This window comes from Rhamphochromis sp. 'chilingali' (assembly GCF_963969265.1).
Source record: "Rhamphochromis sp. 'chilingali' genome assembly, chromosome: 19".
Taxonomy (NCBI): Eukaryota; Metazoa; Chordata; class Actinopteri; order Cichliformes; family Cichlidae; genus Rhamphochromis; species Rhamphochromis sp. 'chilingali'.
The window spans coordinates 18,062,099-18,087,934 of NC_137946.1; the positions used below are offsets into that span (position 1 = coordinate 18,062,099).

At 40.5% G+C, this 25,836-nt stretch overlaps 3 protein-coding genes across 15 annotated transcripts in view; 1 reads left to right on the plus strand and 2 right to left on the minus strand.

Moving 5' to 3' along the window:
* The window catches only part of ccna1 (cyclin A1), a 27,684-nt gene extending 23,874 nt beyond the window's left edge, over positions 1-3,810 (minus strand). Inside the window, exon 1 of the mRNA XM_080867495.1 lies at positions 3,116-3,810. The gene's annotated coding sequence lies outside the window, so the exon portion shown is untranslated. The remainder of the gene's footprint in view (positions 1-3,115) is intronic.
* sertm1 (serine rich and transmembrane domain containing 1) overlaps positions 1-7,104 on the plus strand; it is an 11,792-nt gene extending 4,688 nt beyond the window's left edge. Inside the window, exons 1-2 of one of the 2 annotated variants that reach the window (XM_080867498.1) lie at positions 1,975-2,035; positions 3,824-7,104. In XM_080867498.1, coding sequence (XP_080723624.1) covers positions 3,829-4,170 — 342 coding nt within the window. In that variant the 5' untranslated portion in view covers positions 1,975-2,035; positions 3,824-3,828 and the 3' untranslated portion in view covers positions 4,171-7,104. Of the gene's footprint in view, positions 1-1,974; positions 2,036-3,823 lie in introns of those variants that run through there. The other variant, XM_080867497.1, reaches the window with a different exon arrangement.
* Positions 7,105-7,762: 658 nt separating this feature from the next.
* Positions 7,763-25,836, minus strand: part of nbeaa (neurobeachin a) — a 103,024-nt gene continuing 84,950 nt past the window's right edge. For 3 of the 12 annotated variants that reach the window (XM_080867843.1, XM_080867842.1, XM_080867848.1), the window contains 26 exons: positions 25,491-25,610; positions 24,457-24,584; positions 23,805-23,866; positions 20,792-20,856; positions 20,220-20,328; positions 18,434-18,600; positions 17,771-17,895; positions 17,539-17,685; positions 16,948-17,084; positions 16,698-16,815; positions 16,415-16,517; positions 16,218-16,333; positions 15,250-15,362; positions 14,852-14,992; positions 14,625-14,744; positions 13,266-13,418; positions 12,968-13,132; positions 12,801-12,890; positions 12,013-12,205; positions 11,500-11,571; positions 10,976-11,131; positions 10,461-10,631; positions 10,168-10,269; positions 9,795-9,991; positions 9,531-9,682; positions 7,763-9,431 (listed from right to left, as the gene is read on the minus strand). In XM_080867843.1, the coding sequence (XP_080723969.1) occupies positions 9,341-9,431; positions 9,531-9,682; positions 9,795-9,991; positions 10,168-10,269; positions 10,461-10,631; positions 10,976-11,131; positions 11,500-11,571; positions 12,013-12,205; positions 12,801-12,890; positions 12,968-13,132; positions 13,266-13,418; positions 14,625-14,744; positions 14,852-14,992; positions 15,250-15,362; positions 16,218-16,333; positions 16,415-16,517; positions 16,698-16,815; positions 16,948-17,084; positions 17,539-17,685; positions 17,771-17,895; positions 18,434-18,600; positions 20,220-20,328; positions 20,792-20,856; positions 23,805-23,866; positions 24,457-24,584; positions 25,491-25,610 (3,313 nt within the window). In that variant the 3' untranslated portion in view covers positions 7,763-9,340. Of the gene's footprint in view, positions 9,432-9,530; positions 9,683-9,794; positions 9,992-10,167; positions 10,270-10,460; positions 10,632-10,975; positions 11,132-11,499; positions 11,572-12,012; positions 12,206-12,800; positions 12,891-12,967; positions 13,133-13,265; positions 13,419-14,624; positions 14,745-14,851; positions 14,993-15,249; positions 15,363-16,217; positions 16,334-16,414; positions 16,518-16,697; positions 16,816-16,947; positions 17,085-17,406; positions 17,440-17,538; positions 17,686-17,770; positions 17,896-18,433; positions 18,601-20,219; positions 20,329-20,791; positions 20,857-23,804; positions 23,867-24,450; positions 24,585-25,490; positions 25,611-25,836 lie in introns of all 12 variants that reach the window. The other 9 variants (XM_080867844.1, XM_080867839.1, XM_080867838.1 and 6 more) reach the window with 5 other exon arrangements.

Here is a 25,836-nt window from a genome sequence, read left to right on the forward strand (position 1 = left end):
GGGAAAAAGAGAGGCACTATAAGCTAACAAAAGTGGCAAGACAGTTTTTCACTGGGCCAGGACAACCATTGGGAGCGTTTGATAAAGAATACAGAGTTAGGGCAAGAGAGCACGCAATCACAGAAAGGCTGCAGCCCAACTCATTCCTCCTCATTATGCTGTGCATCTCCCTGAAGGTAGTTTGGGTTTTAAATTAAAGAGAGCTAGAGTTATTGCCAAATGTACCATCCAGAGAGAGACAGTAAGAGAATAAAATGGAGTGAATACGTAGGGAAGAAAAGATTCTGGGAATGGAGTGCCAAATTGCCAAACTTCATAAGCAAAAATCATCACAGAAAGTTTTGTACCAAATGAAATTATCTGAAACTTTGTGCAACAAAACAGATTGTATATAAAAGATGGATATAGCCACTGTTTGTCACCCACTGGTTTGCACATTCAGTTCAGTTTTGTTTATACAGAGCAATCTCAGATTAACAACTGCCTGAAAGCGCTTTACATTGTAAGGTACATAACTCAGATATTAGACAGAAAACCCAAACAATCCGATGATCCCATATTAATAAGCACTTGGTGACAGTGGGGAGGAAGAACTCCTTTTTAACAAAAAGAAACCTCTAGTAGAACCAGCCTCAAGGCCACGACAGGAGAGCATAGTGGAGGACAAGGACAAAACATAAACTATTCAGCAATATGTAGAATATAGTCAAGTAAAGAAGAAAGTAGAAAAGTGAGTTTCCAGAAGTGAAAATCCCCCTCATTTTCCCCACTGGGATTTTGATTTGGAGTCACTATATTGTAACCATTCAGCTATCCACTGTTACTAAGTGGAACATTGTGGCATGGTGCTATGTGTTGCTGTGGAAACCTATCAACTTTGTGTTATTAATAAAAAAGTGTTTAATTTGCAGTGCTGTGGAAAAGAACTCTACCCACAATCCTCAGCTGAAACAGAGATCTCTTTGATTGGTGGAGGTTACTGTTATCATGGAAATGTTTAAACTTCAGAGAGCGCAAAATCTTAGAAAGTGAGAGCGGTGGATGCAGTTAGGAGCACCATATCAATATTTAACTACACACACAACACACATAATATATATATATATATATATATATGTATATATATATATATATATATATATATATATATATATATATATATATATATATATATATATATATATATACACACACAAAACTATTATTATTATTAGACGTAGTAGTAGTATACAATATTTTAGATGAAAACAACTCCATTCGTGAAGGCTTGAAGTTAGTCCCTTTGGAAGCTGGTATTTGGTGTGCATTTTGGCATGATTAGTTCATTCACTGCCAAATGTATTTAAGTTGCACAGTCTTTTCACTTTCTTTTATTTATTTATTTATTTATTTATTATCCAAATCAAATCTTTTAATGGTCATATTCACTTAGTAGCTTATTGGCTTGGTTCAAGTCTTATAACTCTTTGAGTAATGATTTTCCAAAGCGTCAGTGGATAAAATGAAGCTCTTAAAAAAGTGGGCAGGCAGCCTTAACTGTAAACTTTATCAAAAAGGAGCCTAATCTTTTACACCTCCCACCATTTATTACCTTATCTGAAAGAAAGGCAGCACGGTGGCACAGTGGTTAGCACTGCCGGGGTCTTTCTGTGTGGAGTTTGCATGTTCTCCCCGTGTTTGCGTGGGTACTCCGGCTTCCTCCCACCGTCCAAAGACATGCAGCTTGTGGGGATAGGTTAATTGGATAATCCAAATTGTCACTAGGTGTGAATGTGCGAATGAATGTGAATGCAAATGGTTGTCTGTCCCTGTGTGTTGGCCCTGCGACAGACTGGCGACCTGTCCAGGTTGTACCCTGCCTCTCGCCCTATGACAGCTGGGATAGGCTCCAGCGCCCCCCGCGACCCTGAAAAAGGAGAAGCGGAAGCGGATGGATGAAAGAAAGCATGGAGTGCTAAGCTAATAAGCATCAGTTGTTAGCTAATGTTTTAGCAAACTTCGTTTGCTAAGACTATCCACAAATGGCTAATTAGATGTAAGCAACTTGCTAATAAGATTTGAACTTTCGGTTTACTGTGTGCTACTTAATCAACTGCATGACAGGGAATTATTTGTTAGATAACAAACAGGATCGAACAGAAGTAGAAATTTCTCAATATTTCAAGTTTTCACTGAGTAGCTTGCAGTTTGTAGTCACTTCTGGGTAAATCCAAATTTAGAGATGACTTATTTAAAATTTAGTGTGAATGTCTTGAGATACTAACCAAAACTTTTGGCCTACTGATGAAAAATGCAATTAATTAATCAAAATAGTGTCAAAAAGAAGCTTCCATAAGGTTAGCATGGACTTCAGTTGCTCAAATGTCCATTTGAAGAATTTCAGTTTTGTACGTCTGTATTATCATTTTTCAGACCCAGGGGTTTGCTGCTTGGGATTCATCAGTGTATAATAATATATAAAAAATACTAATGACTGTAACAATGTAGCATTATGAGCGTTTAATAGATTGAAAATGCTTATAACTTGCATTCACTAGCTATTCAACTTGCATCATTTAATCTCTGCCAATTCAGAATAACAAGCAGCTAGTTCAAGCTTAGTTAACTAATTAGCTTATGAAGGTTAAATCTACTAGCTAACTGTCCCTTTGTAGTATTATTAAATTTAAAACACAGTGTTCATTGGTCAGGTTAAATAAATGATTATTAGTCCACATCAAACTGATTTGGTGTCTGAGCAGCAAACTACAAAATTGAGAGAACACTTTGTGACACTGAGACAAGTTTATAATGTTTTTATTAATATTGTCAGAGCAACATTCCCAATTTCCGGAATGAAACATCATAATGAAATGAAATGGCAAAGCATTTAAAGTGAAACCTTCCAGTTTCTAACATGTTTTTACATTGTAGCTACTTCCGCAGTTTTCAGCAGCACTGATCTGATTAACAGAGGTTATTACTGCAGATCAAAAGGCAGGAGTATAATTTTCTCCAGCCTCAATATCGCACGAGTGGCCGGGCTCACATATGGGGCATGCTGAAATGTAGGCTATAAAAAATGGGGAGAAAAGGAGGCCAGGAACAGAAGATAAGAAAGAAGTTGAGCTCATACCACTGGGAGATGAAAAGTGTGCTGCTGACCTCTAGCTTTCATACCGGTCATGGTCATTTATTCCTCGCTTTGAAGTGTCTTTCCTCTGCTGTCATAGATCAAGTCAAGACACAAGGCTGGTCTAACCCAAATTCAGCACAGCCCCCTTCCCCTCTGTGTCTCACCAGCACAAAGACTCTGACTGCTCCTCCAGCGGTCGCTCGCATTTCCTCGCCAGTTTCGTGCCATGCAGTAATTTGTGATGGAATATTATTAACAATATTAATATACAGTGGAGGAGGATTGGTTTTCATCTGTCTTTGTGAAAGCTGATTATAAGGGGTTTAATTTCATCAGATAAGGATGGCTTCATTTATGAGCACGCACAGCTTTGGGCACCGAGCCTGACAGGCATTCAATAAGACAAGCACTCCCCCTGCTGTTCATGGCAGTGTCATCGGCATAAATAAAGTAAAACAAAAAGCTTCCTGACTTTTAATCTGAACAAAAATCCTTTTTTTAATTGATCATTTCCAACCAAGGCTGTTTGGGATTATGTGAGGGTGTGGGCATCAGGAAGCATCTCCCATTCTTCAGCAGACAAAGAGAAATCACTTTTTAAAGGCTTTTTGTAAATACTGGATTTTTAAACTAAACGTCTTTTTGCTCCTCAATAAATTTCCCTCCTCTTCCTTTTGTCTCTCTTGTTATTCCATGACGAAACAACAGTCAGGATGTCTGGGATTGACGTTCCGTTGATGGACCAAAATGAGACCGGAATCTCGTCAGTAGACAATGGGACTTTCCTCCGTTTCTCCCCGACCTCTGCCTCCACATCTGCGGCCGCCTCATCTCCGGGGCGTCCAGGGAATGTTTATGTTTATGTATGGCTCTTTCTCGGCCTGCTGGTGTTCCTTCTGACGCTGCTCGTCATTTCCCTACACAGGCTCAAGAACATCATCTCCTCTTCTTCCTCTGTCCCCGACTGCAGCAGCGAGGGAGGAAGCTCCTTCACCAACATGGAGATATGTAGCATCTCATCTCAGAGGTCCACCATCTCTGCACTCTCCACCTGAGGGATGTGGGAGGGAGCACATACAGTACAGACATATGCACATGTGCTCTCATTGGTGCATGCCCATGCAAACAAAGGCAAGCATGCGCACACATATAAAGCACACAGAGGTCCAGCACCTCCTCACTGTGACATACAAACACAAAAACCTTTTGTCAGCCCCAAAGAAGCTGACATAATGGCATTACAGTCCGTGCATGCATATTCTAATTCTGGCGGGGCCATGCAATCTGCATAGGCACAGGGGAAATATCTGCTCATAATGTGATGAAGAGGTCTTGAAGGGTGAGTGTGAATGCACCCTTCTGAGTCTTACTTTCACAATTAAGACAAATGAATCTGAGATTCTGCTTTCCCTTTGCGGGGAACAGCATAATGAGGGACTCATTATCTTTTCTCCTCTTTTTTCTTTTTGTCATTTCTCGTATTGCACTCGTGTTCAACTTAGAAGAAATACTATTGTTTGAAGTGAAGCTTTGTACAGCAAGCTTCATAATGTCTGTAGACTACATTGCAAACTCGGTATAAAAATCCTATTAAAGCTCTTTAACTTTGTACATGAAGTACATAGATGTGTCTCAGCTGTTCAGTAAGGTTTTGGAAATGAAAAGGCAAGATACATCCAAACTGTGATCACGTCAGGCTTGTAATCATTCAAAGTATGAAGAAAGGAGGTTGCACAAGAAGAGGACCGATAACGGTGATGTGGATGTGAAGGTAAGAAAGAAATGACGCTTGGAGACTTGACAGACAGGCACCCACGGACTCCAGCTCCAGACAGGCCAGGTCAAAAGTGCCATCAACTACAAGAGGAAATTCCGAGCCTGAAAGACAGGTCTACCAGCGCGACAGATTACCACTCTTGCCTGTCAATTTATAAGGCGTCCGATCCCGGTCTCCATAGAGACTACAGCAGCTCTGTGCTGCCATCAGCTTTTATTCCAGGCTTCGGTTAGAGAAATGGTTGTTTACTCTGAAAATACATCATTTACTTGTTTGTTATTTTTTTAATATTGTGAGTTGAAGTCTTTTTGACACTGTGACAAAAATGTATGGCACGTACAGAGAGAATTATTTGAAAACGGTTCATTCATCTTTGCCACACTTTGTCAGAAAAGTCAATAAACTGTAAAGACCACAAAGGCTCACAGATGGCAGCCGCAAGCAATAAAAACAGCCAGAGCTGTCAGACTCCTTGACAAATCCTCACTGTTCTCCAATTAATCTGTGTATTTCAAGTGGTACGGTCTGACAGACTCAGCACTCCCCCATGTATAAACTTTAATCACAAAATCCCTTTAACTTCTATACATGCTGAAACATCACACTAATTAAAAAAGAGATTAGTGGCAATGCTTTCGTTTATCATTCCAGTTATAATTGAGGTGTTAATGGATTTGTTTGTCTTGCAAAATTAGGAAAATGGCTGTAGTACTAAGCATAAGATAAAGCATCAAATATACTGTAAACAAATTGGATGTAATTATTAGCTTTGCTGTAGTTTCACTTCAGCTCATTCTTCCCAATCCACGAATCCCTGGATTTTAATTTTTTTTTAAATGATTGAAAAAATGCCACATACAACCCAAAAATATATACAAAAATATGTATCCATTCATCTTTTATTATTAATATGTGGCCAATTCTGGTAATATCTTTATAAAAACTGTGCTAGATACATCAATAAGATGCCATAATTAGGTATACAAGACCTTAATAATTGAATTTTCGGTGGCTATACAGCTCAGTGGAAACAAAAGTGGGTACACAATATAGTAATAAAGCAATAATAACCATAAATAGAGTGCGGTATTGAACGTAGTTTTTAGGTGAGCAATGGTAGATGTAGTATAGTATAAAGTATAAATAAAGAGATTAATAACTAGGGCTGATAATGTGCAAATAAAAGTAAGTGTAATTTGTAATTGTACAGTTAATGTTTTACAGTATGATAATATGTAAACATATTGGCCTGATTTAAGGTTATTACAAAGTAATAACTACTGCAAATATTTCCAGGTAACATTGATAGCATTAAATAGCACATTCAAATACAGATTCTTTTAAAACATGAGGTGGTATTAATTTTAATATTAAAATAGTGACCATAGCCTTGTTATTTTACTATATTTCTTATTGTAATCGGATTAATAAACACCCAGGTCAGTCAGTCAATCAGATTGTAAAGTTCTGGTCATTTTAAAGTAATTAGTTTTAAATCTAATAAAAAAAAAAAAATAGAAATCAAAATGTTTCAGTATAAAATTAAGTCATATCATTTTAATATTTCATTTATAATTTTAGACTATAAAATTCACTTTTAGTGGCATAAATTGATACTTAAACTAGTGTTATTTTCTACTGCCTGGTCATTTTAACTGTTTGGCATGTAAATTTTATCAAAACCAATGTTTCTCTTATTTAGAAGCACTTAAAACATAAAGAGACATATATTCTATATATTTATGAACAAAGAGCTGAGGCATGTTTAAAATCTGCAGACCTAGTATCACAGAGTAAGTGGCTTACTGAAGTGTCCATGGGCAAGACATTGAACCCCCAAGTTACTCCCAATGGCCGGTCAGTGACTTACATTTGATGCACTGGGTGAATATGAAAGGTGCGTTTTAGAAACTTTATTAGAAAACAAACAATTTCTTTCTTCCTGTTAAAAGGGCGTTTTTCCTTCCCACTGCTGCCATGTGCTTGCTCCCAGGGGGTCATCTGATTGTTGGGGTTTTCTCTTTATTATTGTAGTCTTTACATTATAAAGCGCTTTGAGGCAAGTTGTGTTTTGGCACTATGTAAATAAAATGGAATTTAATTGAAACTGAAGCTACAGTTGGTAAGGGCTCACAACAGAAGATTGGAAAAACGATGCATGGATCCATCCTGCCTTGTATTAACAGTTCAGGCTGCTTAATGAATAAATAAAACTGAATTGAATCAAATTATTAAATGATGTTTGATGAGAGCAATGTGTGGCCATTTTTTATAAGCAGCCAAGCAAGCAAGATTGTGTTTTTTAAGAGTTGCAGCAAAGCAGTAAAATAATAATCTGTTTATAGTTTCACAGCGAAAGTTCACAAATTCAACAACTAGTGTATAATTTTAGCTTTTAGTTTAATTTTGCACATAAAGATGTTCAGCTATGAGAACAAATGACTATTTTAAACTGGTGAAATAAAAGAAAATAGATAAAACTGAACCTCTAATGTCGTCTGTGAAATTTCAGGTTGTATAATCACTGTGACAACTTTCAGTGAGGACGGCTGTTCTGTTCCTGTGTTATTTGAAGAAGCTCCACAGGAGTAGGTTTAAATGGGTTCTTTAGAAAAGAACAATGCAGGAAATGCTGAAAACTGAAAGTGGTAATTTTGTACTACTAACAGGGTATTGATGTCTGTGATGCAGGATGTTGCTATTTTCACAAACAGGAAAGAAAAAAAAACAGCAGGTAGTTCAACGAATGACAAGTGTGTGCAAAATGCAGCGTTTTAACTAGAAATTGCATTTATGGAAGTAAGATTTCACTCAAAATGGCAATAAATCTACGCGTGATACACGGTTGTGATCAATGAAAAGCCAAGTCATCAAATTCTTTGCATATTTTATTTTCTTATCATGATTTTTTTTCCAACTCACACGTCATATTTTACATCTTTGCAATAAAACATGAATACAATAGTTTTTTTTTTAGGGTTTCATAGATCCAAAAATATTTAACCTTTTTTTGGATACGTAAGTTGAACCTGTCGATAGAGTATGTGCATGTGCGCATTTGATCAAGATGGCTTCACACATACGGTACATCTCACATTTCATCCTCTCTCTCCGCCCTCCGCCCCGCCTCTATCAGCTACAGAATCATGATATTGCTTACAACTGTGAGGTTGTAAAACTTATAATCACAGATGAGCTCAACGTTTTAAATACAAACATCAATGCACAAATTATCCCGTAGGAAAATGGACCTAAACGAAATGGCAGCCGACCAGAAAGAACCAAGCTAATAAATAATGATATGTGATTGGTGCAAAGTGCAAATACAAAACAAAACTTTTACATTGATTTGATTCTCTCTCTCTTTTTTTTTTTTTTTAAATAATCAACAAATGTGGGTAAGTGAAAGTTTGCGCTTCCAGTCTTATTCAGCTGATCAAGTCTCCCGCCAAGCCTGAACCGAGACTATATGTACATATTTGACAGAACGATCACCAAATATACAAAGGAAATCATGTCAGTCTTGTGTTCGTCATCCTTGGTGGCACTGGTAAGACCTCTTTATCATTACCTTCCCTGGCAAAACATTTACCACCGTTATTACCATCAGCCTTGTCAACATTATAATAATTATTACACAGTATTTTACATACAGCAAGTCATTAATAAATTAAAGGTGATAAGCGCAGTTCGTGTAGTGAAAGTAGAAGTGTAGACTCTGAAGGAAGCAGAGCCTTATTTACATAAAAATCTGATTTAAGCCTGCTGAGGGTAAAGAACAAAAAAAACCTAAATGAATATTCAAAAAAAGAAAAGAAAAGAATAAAACAGGTGAAATTAAACAAGATTAAGCAATTTTTCAAGGGTGAATTTAAGATCAAGCCAATAGCACCTGTTTTTGAACAATGGGTAGAGCTAGTTCATTTCTGACCATTTCTTATCAGTTTAGATACATATTTCATTAATTATCCACCCAATAAGCGATGTGCTGGCATCTCCTCAAATGAAAAGTAAAGAACAAAATGTTAAACATAGCCAAAAGAAAAGAAAAGAAAACCTAGGATGTCTTTGAGGAACAGCAAATGTACCAGTCCTGTGAGTGGTACAGGTATGAAAAACCTCTACAATATCTGCTCACCTTGCCTCCCCCTCCCCACTCTGCAGTCTTCTTATTCTATTAGCAGGTTTTGGTGTGTATCTTCTGGGTATTAAGTGTCTGTGGTTACACACGTGTGTGTGCGCGTACATACACGTATGCACAGAGGAAGCAGTTTCCACCAGCGCCGTCGCATCCTAAAATCAAGTGAACTTCACAAGGGAATACAGCCTAAGGTCCGGTACTTGTTTTTCCATCGTCTCTGAACCTGTAGTTTCCCCTGTGCTGCAGATACACAGCAGAATGCATCACCTCCTCGCCTCCCTCCATCGTCCTCTTCCTCGCACTGTCCTCAGTACCTGTTCTGGTGTTCGTAGTGCCAGCGGTTGAAGTCTATGTTGAATGCCACAATGCTGCCAGACGCCATGCCAGTGATCAAAGTCCTGAGGGCAGAGAACACAGTAAATCACATCTCCGAACCATCGAAACTTTTGCAATCACATCACAAAGGTGACGCAGTCTTTGTCCTCTTCCTGTTTTACCTCTGGTCGTGTGATAGGTCCATGGCACGGATTCCGGCATCACAGCCCGGATAGATGTAAAGCTGTTTGAAGTCACACGCCTGCCACACCTCAACAACTCCATTATCGCCTCCTGTCACCAAATTCTGCCCGTCACTACTTAGCAGGATTGCCTGGAAAAGAAAAAAAAGAGTCCAAGTTAAAAGAAGCTCTTGGTTTATGGCTGAATAATGCGAACACCAGTGTATGAAAATGTTTGCATTCGAGTAACCCTGACAGCTTTACCCGTGTCGAATCGTTGACCTCCATTTGTGCCAGCAGTTTTCCATTTATGCTGAAGTTGCAGAAGCGGCCTCTCTCATAGTAGATGATGCAGTGTCCCTCGCTAGACACCGAGATGAGGCGTGGCTGCTGGCACAGCTCTGGACCCTCCAGGGCTCTGAGCAGGTCCCCTGTGATAGTGTGGACGAGGCACGGGCCCTCTGAGGGAAAAGATCAAAGCAAGATAGTGTAAAGCTTTGGCAAAAGCAACATTCACTGTGATTAACGTTCACTGCGTCCACGCCACTGTTCTCTGATGTGCATCTTTTATAATTAAATTAAATATTTATTTGCAAATAAACCTCTTCTGGGCAAAGACATATAAAGATGTACAAACCTTTGGCTCCACTAATAACCAATCCCAGCTCCGCGCAGACGGACACACACACCACCTCGTGGTCATGTCCTGTCAGTACTGCTCTGGGAGCAGGATAGTCACCTGAGGAAAACACAGTTAAGAGTCAAACCACTACATTTGCAGTAAAAATGTTTCCATTGCTGTAAATATACAATAAACATGCTCTAATTATTCAACTTAATGTTTGACCTTGAAGCGCATTCATGCACTCATGTCCCAAACAACGACTAGTTAACTTGCACACATTCTGTATCCACCATTTCACCACTCACTGTTGTTAGGGTTGTCCCCTATAATATGGTGCCGCCCACTCCAGTACCACAGAAGAAGAGTGGCATCTCTGGATCCTGACACGATGTAGCAGTCTCCTCCAATGTAAGACTCTGACCTAGCCAGACACGTCACCACATCCCAGTGGCCAAAAACTATCTGGGTCAGCTTTCCTGTGGAGAGCAGGGAGGTAGACAAGTTTGCCAACGTGTGTGTGCCTCTCCTTATCAAACTCCTGGAAGGCGACGGTGGGATAAAAATGCTTCGTGATGATAACTTAATCAAGCCGTGTCTCCTTTTAAACCCGAGGATCAGTAAAAACAGCATCTACCTCCATGTGCCTGCATGTATTTCCAAAAAAGCCTGCATCTCTTCTATGTAATAAATTAATAAACATGCAAAGCAAAGACTCTGACAGAATCATAAATTTAAGCTTCAAAAAGGAAGCTGACAGCCTCGAGGAAATGCTTGCTGTACTTAGTGCTTGACATGACTTATAAATAATACAAAAACCAACCAGTTTCTGTGGAGTAAACACGGAAGCTCTTGTCCCAGAAGCCGCAGACGAGGATGTAACGGTTATCAGCAGTAACCACAAAACAGTGTGTGTTAATTTGGATGCTCTGGTCCACCAGGTCAGTGATCTGACGCTTGTTCACGCCTGAGTTGTTTGCTACATGGGAAGAAAAAGATGTAATCAGGCTAATGAGGGCAGAAAAATGGAAAATGGTTAACCGTATATCTAAATTCCCGATGCATCACGTGATGCTTTTGGCCACAGCTCCCCCAGTGATCTGGAAATTCCCTTTATCTACTTACAGAACATGTGTATCAAAACTATGGTCTGCAACTGCTTATATAAAAACAAGAGCTGCATATAAGCATCTGTGATAAATTCTGCAATAACCTATAATATTAAAAACTCCTTGATTCAGATCTGCATCTGGGCCACATCCCACCTCTGGTCAATAAAATACGACATAAATTGCATCTATAACTTTTTGAATGGATAAAATGCTGTGAATATGTGTGAGAACTGACCAATGAGAGGGTCCATCTCAATGGGCAGATGATGAGCTTGTTCTAGGGAGTATCCTGGAGCTCCACGGAGGCCTGAAGGGTTTGAGGCACAAATATTACACAGTCATACATACGCACATCTTCAAGTGGTGAAGAAGGCCTGATCCAGTGCTCTCTGATGGGAGCTCTGATGCAAGCGTACATTAAAAATTAAGTGCCTCGTGTGGCAGTCGGTACTAAAAGCCACTTAAGCTGCCCGTGATCCTGTATAATCACATTACCATGATTAATTACACGTAGTCTGTTGCGCTAATGAGGTCATTAATAAGGTTAATTGAAGCTTTAATTAACAAATATTTCTATGTCAACATCGAGGGTGTGAACAAAACAGGACTAAAGGGCATTATGAAACAACAAGAGCAAATGCTTCAGGCTCAGCTGTAAGTATACAAGCATTACCGGCTTTGGGAAATCAGTCGCAAAAATTCTTTAATAATTTAAATTTTACACAGACTTCCATCAACGTACACTCACCGACAGTGTTGTGCCAGCGGTTTACGGCGAACAGCCGGCTACATGTGACCGTCACGGCTGCTGGTATGCTGAGGTGGGGGAGCGTGTTGGCCGCGACGTGTGTCACGGGAGAGTTGGAGGGAAACTTGAGCACCATGATGACATCCTGCTGCATCTGATCCTTAAACATCAGAGGGCTCTGGGGAAGGAAACACTGGTGAGACAGACAGAGAAAGAGAAAGGGAGAGAGAGAAAGGGCAAGAGGGTAGGTTGGAGGAAGGGGGATGGAGACGAAGGGAGAGGGACAGACAGAACAGATGGGACAGAGGGACGGCAGGGGAAACGGTATATTAGTGGGAGCACAGGGTCAGAGCAGGTACACACACTGAGGGCGGCTCTAGGTCTAGGAAAGGAGGCGGATGCACCGGTTGCTGAGGGCTCGGGGTCTGACGGGTTTGGGTTGACATTGATGGCTCTGATGTAGAGAAGCAGAGGCCTCATGCTGCTGAGAGTAGCAGGGACTACAGAGAGGCTACAAACACCATTACATACTACTGTATGTAATAAAACTTCAAATAGCTTACATCTTGCTAATGGAAGCTATTCCTCTCGGAGAATGCGGACTAAAAATAATTGATGCACTGGGTAGAAATGTTTTAAAAATATGATAAATAAATGAAAACAATGAAGATTCAAAGCACTGCTAGCTCAGTAGCTCTGCAGCGCTCCTACAGTTGACTTGGTGTTTTCATCAGGTGTTTGTCTGTAAGTGCGTGCCAAGATGTGCTAAGGCTGTTGAGGTATCTCACCAGGTGCATGGCGGAGGACCGAGGTGGGTGTGGCTCGATCAGCAGCTGGGAGGGCACCTGACCACTAAGCTGAATCTGGGCCTCAATCAGCTGGAATCAGAGAGGAAGAGATGGGCTTACCACGCACAAGTTCGATTTCTGCACTTTAATGATAATCGTCAACAAACCTCACGCTGTACAGCATCTAGATTGTCTAGGTTGACTGCTCCCTCGTAGGATAAGAAGTTGAACACATTGAGAGCTCGCACCGCTTCTGGCCCTCGCTGCTTGTAGCCAAATATTAGATCAATCCACTGGTGAAGCTGGCACGACACGAACTCGCTCTCCAATGCCTGGAGAGAGGGAAAGAATCAGAGAGAGAGAATATTCGCAGTTTATCTCCAGATTTGAAGGTGAGGCAAAGAAAAAAAAGAAACAAAACTTCCAGGTTTAGTATTAAAAAAAACAAGTCTCTGTTTTTCTCACCATGCGGTTAATGCGAACAAAATCCTCGGGTTTCTTGGCCCAGACGGGAAGCTCCACATCACTTACAGGAACTGCATCGTCGCGCATCCCGAGCTCATATTCATTACTGTTGACGAACATCTCGGGCAAGTAGTAGAACTCTGGGATCAGCTCCTTATGGACACGAGCAAAAACACATTGTTCAGTCACTGCCTCTTTTTGAGGAGCATGCTGTGCCATGTGGTGGCTTAAGCTTGCTTAATGTCTGCATATCTTACTGGAAAGGAGACACAAATGATATTGTAACTGATTTTGAGTACATCATAAACAAAAAAGCACAATTAAATAAATAGAAAAAATAAAGACCTGAAGAGTACAGCCTACTTACGATGGGGAAATATTGTTCTTCTGCAAAATTACCAGGTAATTAAACAATACCGAAAATTACTTAAGCAGTACTTAAAATTACTTACAGTATAATTTGTATCTCCTTTCCAATAAAACAGAAACAATTTCGGTTAAGCCACTCTATAATACAGCCCACACACAGGTACAGCCTACTTGCTCTGTAAGATGGCAAAATATTATTTTGTTTTCTGCCAAATTACCAGAAAATTATGCAGTACTTGAAAATAATTATGCAGCACTTAAAATTACTTACAGTATAATTATTTCTTTGTTACATGTAAAAAACCAACTCGTTATTTGTTGTTTTAGTGGAAGCTAAATTTAATTTCAATGCATTTTCATATAAAAAAACATTGAAATTGTTATATTATAAAACGAACACCCCAAGATCAGAAACAAACAGCCAACAAACCAAAATCACACAAAATACCTAGCCTGGTGAACATCTAACAATCCACCCTCTGCACTCTCAGTATAATAACAGGCTATGCTGCTGCTTTAGTTAACTGGATCTAAGAAAAATTCACATCAATTATTGACGCTCCTTTAGCAAATTATTATCAAATATTTCACATATGGTACTTTCAGCTGCTCCCTTATTTCCCAAGGGGTCACCACAGCAAACGGCTCCACATGTCTGATCTGGCACAGATTTGTCACCAGATGCCTTTTCCTTCCCTGCAAAACTCCCATTTATCCTGGAGTGCGACCACCGCTGACTTGCAAACCCTTAAAACTGGGGTTGTGCCTCCTCCTGGAATTAAGCTGAGGACCTTTCCTCATATGCAAAACAAATATGTTAACCACTTGAGGCCATAAGGCCACTTCTAAATACTTTCAAATTGGAAATGAAAGAAGAAAATCATAATTTCATGCTCCTGGTGTTAGGTCTCAGTGCGGATGGATTTTATGTTGAATACATCTAGTCCAACAACCTCAAACCAGTCACTTCAGTAGGTTGTTCCACGTTACCTTCACATCAGCCGTGTCCCTCTGGCAGTTCCTCCACGAGCGACCGATGCCAGAAAAGGCTCTCTCTGGATGGTCGAACTTACCATCATTAGCGCTGAGGAAAAATGTGGTAAAGGGCTCCTACAGGAACAGAAAACAGACACGTTCATGTGAAAAGCAGCCCTGAGTGTCTGGCGTGTGTTTAGTTAGCTGTTTCCAGTTTATAAGTGTGTTAAGTAGGCACTCACTATTCTGAGCATCCACATCAGTGTTGAATGAGCTGTGGAGTATAAGGTTGTGTAGTGGTGAGGAGGTGCGCTGTCGTCATCCCATGTCTCGTAGCGCTCAGCATAAAATGCTGCTCGTTTGGGATTCAGGGCACCGATTGGCTAGAAGAAATCAGAGAGAAATAACTGGATGAATACTTTGAAGAGAAACCACACATTAGCGTTCTTCTGCATAGCGGGGTGTATACGCTCTTGGTGGGGATGTGATAAGGAGAGATTTGTGCTATTCCTTGGTACATTATGTACCGTAAATGCTATTTTGTGACTTTGATTCATTTGAGTTGATAGCATCTCCAAGTAGCACACACGCAGGAAATTGGAAAAGGTGCATAAAGAGTTTTATGGGTGGGAGCTCTAACCTTGGAAAGGTCTCTGAAGTTGCCCGGTAGTGTGAGATCGAGCTCCTCTGAATCATAGTTGGTCAAGACCCAAGGAAAGACAGGGTACTGGTTCAAATCATTATAGGTCCTCCCTGCAGAAGACACAACAGCCATCAGCGACAACAGTGTGGCGTTAGTCTTGTTATAAACTGCAAGGACACACACACACACACACACACACACACACACACACACACACACACACACACACACACACACACACACACACACACACACACACACACACACACACACACCTCTTAGATTATAACAAACTATAAAATGTCTGTGTAAATGTTACTCTGGGAAAAGAAACGTTGCTATAAATATTTTAAAATCTTACACATCCATTATGCCGGACTCGTGCTGAAATATTAACGAACCGCTGAGCCCAGATGAAATGTTATACACACATTAACTAAAGACGCATGTTTTTAGTTAAAAAAAAGAAAGTCAAGCAGAGAGATAAAAGTACAAACTGTTGATAAATGATGTCAGGAGTTAAACAAATATTCACTCAGTTTCTTTGTGTGCTTCTGACACTTACTCAGTATCTCAATATGTATTAAAACAAGTGGTTTTATTCATTTTTCTAAATCTGTTTTCTAGTATATAAAGAACAATTTGGCAAACTGCAGACAAAGCATTCATCTTATTACAAATCTGTCACCTTCTTTGTCTGCCCTCTTCATTAAAGTGTTTATAGAATCACCAATGAAGGAAATACACAATGGAAGTGTGCGTTTTCTATCCTTGGCAATCGAAGCAACCAAATAAGTTTAAACTGCTAAAAAACTTCACAGTGAATAAGAAATGTCCGTATGACTCAGCAGAAATGTTTGGACATATCAGCCAGATTTGTGTGCTTGACCGATCTTCTGTTCACACGTATATCATTGACAGGTCCAGAGGTAGAAGAGTCAGCGCTCATTTAAAGTGGACTTCACCTGCAATAGTGTTGAGGAACATGAGGTACTCAAAGTTAGAGATCTCTCTCCGCTGCCAGCGCTGCGTCATGTTGGATGACTTGAACAGCTGGCGAGGAGTGGCCAAGGAAATCCGCCTGAAATGTACACACACACGAAATGTAATTCTCCATTTATCAAATCTTGGCATTGCCCTTCGAAGACAGAGCTGTGCATACCTGGCCTGTGGCAGACCATAACTCGTTCCTACACCGACCCGCGGGAGACTGTAGACAACCCGTTTAACGGTGGCCTGGTCGGGGAAGTTAAACATCACAGATGCTAGAGGGAGAACAAGATACAGTTAATGCTGATTTAAAATGAACCACTCACTTAACACTGAGCTAATATCCAAGAGTACATTTAAACAGATCAGGTAGTGTAGTCATTCTATACTAAAGCGGGTTAATTGCAGTGTCACCTGTGAGTATGATCGTTTCAGTAAGAACTCTGGAGACTTACTTCTGTTGGCCATGAAGACTTCTAGTCCAGTGTTCTGTAGCAGGTATCGTCTGGAGAACACAGCTCGGATCTCACTGAACATCCATTTGCCATGCAAACCCTCCGAGTACGCAAGCACCTAATGAAGATGCACATTATTGGGAAAAAAAGCACAAAGAAAGACTTATAAGTTAACCCTGTAATTTACCGGTTTTCCTCCTCTCTCTTTCTGTGCACTGATCACTTATAAAGAAAAATGATTTGTTCTTACTTTAGGGTCCATCTTCTTAAACGCAGTATCTTCTTCATCTACCTCAAAGTAGATCTCAGTAGTAGTGATGGACAGAGTGCCTCGAGCCACCACCACTGGTGCTACCAACTGAGCTGGAGTACTCAGAACCACCGGACCTGTGGGGACAAATTCAAGGGTCAGGCATTACTATCGGTAGTTATACAAGTATCCGGGTCATGCCAATAAGCATGATCACAGGAGAATATAAAACAGCACATTAGGGTCATTTCATGTTAGTTAAGATTGACCAATCATTGGCTTCTTTCCCCTCTGTTGGAAACAACCGATCGGTTATGAAAGCCAGGGAGGAATCACTGGATTAAACAAGGTGTTTGATCTGATTTGCATCAGTTTTTAGTGAATTGTGATTTAATCTTCTGTGAGATAAATCAGCCAGACGGTTAGATTAGCTGCAAAGCTTTCAAATGTCAAACTTGCCTTTGGAGATAAAAAGTCTCGGACGAAAACGTACTAAAAACAAGAGTCAGAGAGTTTATTGTTCAGCTGGACTGTAACAAAGTCTGTGTGTGTGTGTGTGTCTGTGTGTGTGTGTGTTTGTTTGTTTCTTACCAGCGAGGTTATCGATCTCTTTTTCCTGCAGCAGACTAACAGCGTCATCGTCTCCCTCCAGCATGAGCTCTGCCTCCGGGTTTTGGGTGACCACCGACTGACTCCGGAAATTCTTTTTTTTGAGTCCCTTCTCCTCGTCTTCTGTACCTGTTTATGTTTAAGTGAGCATGTTAGAATATGCAGGAAAAAAACAAAACAAAGCAATATTTGTATGTTAGTAAACATTACTGACTGTACTCATCGAGAGCTTTGAGCGGCATGTCGGCGTGAGTAGATCCAAAGGCATTTCGCACGAATCTCCGCCTCCTCCTGAGGTCGTCCTCCCAGTAGTCTAGACGCCAGAAGTCGTGTAATTGGCTGAAAGTCGGGAGGAAAAAAGATGAGCAATTTCAGTTGAGGCACTTGTCTAAAGACAGAGATGACGTTATATGTGACGTTTATGCTAAAAACCACCCAAACTAATTTCCTACAGTCTAAAAGGTTCCTCGTTATTAGGATAAAGGGCATCATTTGACCATGAGGGCTTTTCCAACTCTACAAACACCAATAACGGGCTTTTAGATAAAGAGGAAGAACAAATATTGTTGAGTTATGAACTGTAAACAACCAACAGTTTCTTTAATAGTGGCATAACGGATGAAGGATGGATAAGGTTAGATGTTACATGTTACATCACATGTGGCCGCCAGCCTGTAGGAAGGTCTGGATGAGCAAATGCTGAAGTGCATTAAAACAAAATAAGGACATCAGTCTCTTGATGCTTCCAGGCAGTAAATATATTAGGAGTCAGATACTGCACATTTTTATTACCCATTTCATTAATTTATATCAAAATCTGACTCCTTACTCATACTCCTGCAGGGATCGCTCGTGAGATTACACAGTGATGGTCTACCTCTGTGACATTGTTCCCCATGCTCCGTGCTTATTGGTCAGGATGTTGAGGATCTTCTGTTTCAGCTGGTTAGCAGTCACATGATCTCTGTGCTTAGCGGCGCTGATGAGGTGATCACACATTTTCTCCTCCTCCCTTCGGTCTGCAGCGTACTGCGCACAGTTAGACTGGAGGAGAAGGGGACGTGGAAAGTTAAACAAGGACCAGAAACAGTAAGACCGTGGACCATTACTGTGACGAGGACATGGTTCTAACAAGGAGTCAGTAGGTGATCAGATGAGGATCCTTAGTATTTACACATCAGGCCGATACACGCGTGGATAACTGCTTATCTTATATTGCACATATGCTAACAAGATTTATCTGAAGTTATTCCGAAACTGTCAATTGCAATCTAATGTAAAAAAAAAAAAACTGTAAAAAATGTTTATATAAAAAAATATACTGATAGTCCATTTACTCTTAAATATCAACAATTAGTTGATTATCATTTTCTTGGAGGATCAAGGCTGTTTGTCAACCCTGAGATGAGAAAAAACTGAGTTTTCTGTTCCAAAAAGAGTTGAATAAAACTTTGAGGCATTTATTGCGGTAACAGACTCTGTGAACCTGTCTGCTGTCTGGTTTTAGTTCCTCATTTGTAAGGCTGATAGAAAAAATGAATAGCAGAGTGAATTCATCGCACAATTTTACGTCTTTGCAGACATGAAATCCCAATTATATACGGTATTAGCTTCATGTTATATTTCACACAAGTGCTTTTATGATCAATCAGTCAATGATGTCAGCGCATAGACAGCAATCAGTGGACATCATGGATTTATGAACAGTTTAAAATAACAGGCTACATCTTTCTAACTCCGTGATTCTTTGAACAATAATGCAGCTGTTTTTTCTAAAGAAAAAAAGTGTTTTTTCAAGTCACTTCACTTCAGTGACAGCAATATTTGCAAATGTTTTAAAACTAAAGTTTAAATATTAAATTTAAACACAATAATTTGTGATGCTGTAATCGCTCACAGTGACAGAAAAAGTGGGAGCATGACAATAAAACAGAACGAAACTTTGTAAAGTTAAACAGGCTGCAAATATATGCCTCGATATGCATCGATTATACATTGATATGCAGTTACTAGATGCATAATTTGTAAAGGTTTCAGTGTCTGAAAATTCACAGTTTGAAAACTTTGGGGCCATTTCCACTAAAAATCATCTAAATCGGTGATACTGGGTGTAAAAATTTGATTTAGAAATCAGTGTACGGTCCGACACTCAGCTGCGGTCATAAGCTGTGGGTAGTGGCTTATCCACAGAGACTGCTGACCCAAACCCAGACGATGGTTGAATTGACTCTTTTCTCATAAGATAAAAGTCATGGCCCACACCGACTCACACTCATATTCCAATGGATAAAAATAAGCTCTGCTTATTATTTACTTGTTGCCATGGTGACTCTTGGTATCAGAGCTCCATTAATGATGGCTTTTTGCTCCATTACTTATGCATGCTCTTAACGCAGAGTTTACTGACCTTATTTCTGGAGCTGAAAACTTAAATTTGTCCAACCCAGAGTTCAAAGTTAGTTTGTTGAACCTGCTTTCTGGAAAATGGACCAGATAAACCTGAACAATATTTACCTGAAGCCCTCACAAAACAAAAGGACTTCACTTATCTGCACTGATTTTTTAAAAAACGTTGAAAACAATACATATCGTCCAGTTTCTGTGGCTTCTTGCTCGCATACATACAGCAAGTGACAAACAGAAGTTGTATTTTGTGCTTATACCTCAAATTCAGCATGTTTGTGTACATCCTCAGCCCTCTGTCTGTTCAGGATGAACTCCGCTTCATTCGCAACGCGCACAATATGATCCTTCATGGCATGGCACAGGAGTCTGGCAGTGGGAGTAAGTGGAAAAAGAGCAAAAGAATAAAATAAAATGGAAGGAACCATCTCTATTTAGAGAAAACATAAATTCTCAACAAGATGGGATGTGCAGCAATAAGAATGGCTAATGATTTCAGCTAACATCTGCTTCATTTTCAATGCAATGCTGTCGTTTTCCACTTTGTGCTTTCTTTGTTGGGTTTGCACTGATACTCGGGTAGTTTGGAGTAAAAAGGAAAAGCAAAACTGCAAGCACTGAAATTAGACCGGCTCAAATCAGCTGTAAATGTAATTGCACAATAATGATTCGACTTCCTGCTGGTCACACATGGCACTGTGCACTTATCCTGGCAAGGTTCTCATTAGGGCTCTATCACACCCATTAGTTGTTAAGCACTGATACAGAATTAGTGTTAATGTGTGAATTACAGAGTGATGTGCTGCGATAATCATTAAGTGTGATGGATTACCTTCCCTCATTGATAAGCTCAATGAAAGCGAGTCCAGCATTCTTCTGAATTGAGTTCTGCCACTCCTAAGTGTAGAAGAGACACCAAAAAGAGTACGATGAACCACAGCTGGGAGTAAAAAAGGGTAAATGATGAACAGGTCATGCCATGCACACACCTCTACGGGTCATTTTATACTGGTTTTATTCATGTTCTAAACATGTAGTCAGTTTATTTTGGAGACTAAAGAATGTTAATTCATTTACTGTTGGTTTTACAATGGCTCATGAAAGTGGATCAGAGCATCAGAATGACTAGTGGCGCAATATACAATTACCCAAATACTTCAATAAAATATGAAATAAAACATATGATTTACAAGTATTTTACTTGAGTGTTTCTGTGCTATGCTGCCTTCTACTTCTGCTCTCCATTTCTTTGTTTTAAAGAATTAAATTGTAATCCTTGAACACTCACAGGTAATCTTACTACGATACACAAAATCTATGTTTGGGTGTCTGTTTGTTTGCAAACTCCTCTTAGCTCATCAGGAGTTGAGCAGCCAAACTTGGCATGCAGGTACATCTTGGTGCCCCGATGGTTCTTATCCATATCAGACACTATGGCGTCATCATGTTGCCTAGCAACAAGCTAAAATAATCCATTTATGCACCTGTGAAATCTTATAAAATGTATCATATAATTTTGTCACAAACACATTTTCTTTATATTGCCAGAATCTAAATTAGCGTACTCCCTTCTGAGTCACCTGTGCTAGATCAGAAAGGATGCTATATTATGATGCTGTTATATTGCCTAGCAACCACATCTACCGCCCCATTTTTAAACATTTCTCAAGTTTATCAAGTAAATCAGTTTGGAACCAGCACCGACAGGCCAAACAATATTATAGCACGGGCATGCAAATGCAATGCAATGCAAAGTATATACACATGTAGTATCTACTACAGCTTACACTACATATCAGTATATACAGGATTAACAATTTATAATATATTTGTACCATATTCAGAGTTACATCTGAATATCTTTGTATTTGATGAAAAACAAAGAAAACACATGACGGTTCAGTTCCCATAAACATGTTTTAATGGAGTGTTGAATTTAATTTTTCTTTTAGCCTGCAGTAGGTTGAAGTTCCTGCCTGGGAAACCTGCTGAAAGCACCTCAGAAACGCAGTGACAGCAGATGCCAGAGCAGCTTCACTGATCCGATATTGATCGCGTGGAACTCTACAGGAGGGATGATTATTCCAAACGATATTCCCTCATTTGGTGTCTTGATAGTGAAAGTGGAGAAAACTGGTCTCCCAGAATTCATCTGCTATAGGCGTTCAATATCGTTGTGATCTAGTGACCTTCATACTCAAACTTTCACTGAGCTCTCGTGACATGCAATGGGGGCACTGTCATATACTGGAAAGGATCTCTCTCATCAGGATAGAGAAGTTTCAATACAGGACAAAACTGATCTGCAGCCAGCATTTCCTCAAACCATGACAACACAAGTGTCCTGCTTTCTTGGCCTTCTTGTTTTCATTAAACATCAACCTAATGACCAGCATCACAGTGATAAAATATGTGTTGGTAATTGATATTTTCAACCAATAATACTGAAGTATTTTTTCCACTAATCTAAAATCATCCAGGCCATCCTTTTAAACTATGATTCCTGCTTCAAAGCCACTTATCTTCAATGATGCTGATTAAAACAACAACAACTATGCCTTCTTGGCTTTTTAGTACATGCCAGAAACCCTTGATTATTAATACACAGTACTGCAGTGAACCTGTGTGAAGGCATCTGCATTTGTTATATCGGGGATTTCCTTTAATTGGTCAAACATTTGTTCATTCTTCCACAGTAAATGCTGTTACATCATCAGACCCTGACTGGACGAGCTGATCAACACGTAAAAGGCTTAAAAAAGAAATTTAAAAAAAGCTTTATTTCAGAGGACATAAACGGTTTCATCATTTACCATTGACTGTGTGAAAAGTGCACAGTAGTGCAACACTGATCAAAGGAAAGATGAAAGAAACAAGTAAAAATGCTCCTGTCTGTGAGAGAATGGAGAGTGGAGAAGGGTAAGAGTGCTGCTGAAAGCCTCAAACTATCAGACCTCCATTAGCTCCACTGGCTCTTAAGGCTGTGAAGGACACGTGGGACTATCTCCTGTTACATCCCCCCATCCGGAGGATCGATTTCTGGGCTAGGGTTTGCTCTCCCGGGTCTCTAATGGCAGACAAGGCCGGAGCCAATGGTAATACTATACATGCTGACGAGCAGCCACCCAGAAGTGGAACAGAGAGGAAAAGAAAAGGGAGTGGTAAAGAGAAGGGCAGTGTGGAGAGTGGTACGAGATGAAAGCAGTTGCTCCTGAAACACCGATTTAAAAATGACCACGGCTGAAGATGTAAGAGGACAAAAGGCGAGAGAGAAGATGACATAGGTAAAGATGAAGAAAATGGAGAGCGAGAGGATGGAAATGAACACCTAAAAGAACAAGAGCGCTTTGAGAAACTTTACAACTTAAAAGAAAAGAAAAGCTGGTGACAGGTTCCACTTGTGAAAGGCTCTGCGAAGGTAAGTGTCACTCTCGCTTTGAGTTTTATGGAGTTTTATTGAAGTAAACTGAGCTTACTGGCTTACTGTGATAGCAGACGGATAAATGAGCCAGACAAAACGAATTAAGATGTAACGTCTGTGACATAATGTGTTTTTATGTAAAACTTAAACCTTGCATATGTCACAATTCTAGCCCTGATTTTATTATTATTGAGGGAAAACTATGCTGTGATATTAGATTACATCTGCAATGCGCTTATTACACAGTCGTCCCTGCCTCACAGGGCAGATCAATAACTCTGAAGCTTCCGGTGTGCTCTAACCCCCCCACCCGAAAAAAAAAGCCTTTCAAAAACACTTAGGCACGTCAGGTTTTGACAAAACTGATTGAAAGCGTGAGGACATTTCATCAAGACACAGAGAGGAGAGGTGAGAAGTTACCAACCTGAGAACAGAGCAGCATTACGAGCTCCACCACAGACGTGCTAGACTTCATACAGACCAGACCTGTGGCACAGACACATACAACACAGTCAGGAGCCTCTCTTTTATTCTCTGTGACACACACACGCACGCACGCACGCACGCACGCACGCACACACGCACACACGCACACCACTGCAAGATACAAAAATATCATCAAGAAGACACTGTAGTGTCAGCGGTTTCTGCTGCTGTGCACAATCATCGTTTAAAAAAAGCATGCCACAGAAAAGACAAGAACAAACGGTGGAGAAAAAGATGAGGGACACCAGGAAGCAGGTGAGCAGAGGCAGGACTGCAACGCATTTAGTACAATCTCTTACACCCGTAACGCTAAAACTGGCATAATCTTATCTAAAAATATTGACACATCTAGCTAGCTGAATAGAAACAGTGCAAAATCCTACCTGCTTGACGAATGGGTGAAGCAGCCAGTTCAAAGACAGACACACACACACACACACACACACCACCTCGTTCTCAACCCTCCACTCACTCTTTTTCGATCTCACTCTGTCTCGCGCACACATACATTACTGTGAGGGACAGTGAATGAGGAGACTCCACAGAGAGACGCCAGTTAGAGAAAAAGGAGCCGTGTACAGCACCTGTACCTTCTATGAGCAGCTCCTGCCCATGGCTACCCAGCAGCGTCCTGGACAGGAACGGAGCAAAGTCCACAAATATCTCCCTGAGCAAAGGGGCCACCTTCTCCAAAGCGCGCTCCAGCTTTGTGGTGATACTGTGGCGGAGATAATCGAGAGACAAGGATGAAAACGATAGGCGGGCCGATAACATGAGCAACATACAGATGAGGGTACAAGAGCGTTTGAGGAAAAATCTCAGGGGATATACAGTAGGCGAGAAGGGACAAATGTGAATGAAAGAAATATGTGGAGACACGTGAGAACAAGGAAGGGAGGCACAGGACACAGGAGAAGAGAAAAAGCAGGTGAAGGAAACAGAAAAAAGTGCAAGTCGGACACAGAATGTAGAAAAAAACGATGGTGTGGTATGGAAGCAGTATGTCTGTATTAGTATTACTAGGAAAAAGATGAGTTAGAAAGGATAATTGTTAGCCGGTCAGCTTAGCACTGTGGGATGAGTGAAGGTTAAAGTGTGATAAAAACTGAACCTGAAAAACTGCCAGACTTGTCTCTTGAATGGTATACTGCGTCTTTATGTGTGTACAGCTGCATTTTAAATGCTTTTCCATTCTTTAGAAATTGAGACATGAAGAGTACAAAGCAGCAGACTCAATTATGGAGCCGCGATGGCAGTGAAGTTTATATTCCTGGCTTTGTAGGTAATGCGATCTCTGAAACAGACCTGGGTCGCTAATCTACCAATTGTGGTTTTGTTTTAACCTGCTCGGAGAACCAGATGATTTGCGAAAGCTGCGGTGAAGGTTAAAACAAGCATCTCGACTCAGGTCTGGCCTGGAGTTTGGGGTTAGTGTGAGGAGATGACCATGCCAGAAATGACAGAGTTGACTCTGCTACTGAAAAATTGTTGAAGCTGTTGAGGAAGTCGGCCCTTTCTTGCATGGCATTCTGGGAACATTTAGTAGTGGTTGGGCGTGGCAGAGGGTGTGTGGTGGAGGAGGGGCAGAGGGAGGGGCATGGGGACAGGACGAGTATCTCCTTGCCTAAAACACTGTCCTGCATCTCGGGGGGCTGCCTGGAAGCCAGCCAGAGAGCTAAAAGACTTGAGCTCAGGGGGCGTCTGACCGCTGCGCAGCGCACACTGCGCCACCTCACAATAGGCACTGCAATACAAACCACACACACACATAAAAACACACGTGCAGACATGCGCACTGATTAAGGGAGACATGCACACGCATCCCACCCACTCCTGTGTGTGTGCACTTTTAGAAGAACATGTGCAGCCATGTGAAAAAAACTTTTTACACAACTATATGGAGTCCTGTGAAAAACCTGTGAAAGTAAACCCCACGATTCACCTTACAGAGCAAAGTAATGATTTCCTGA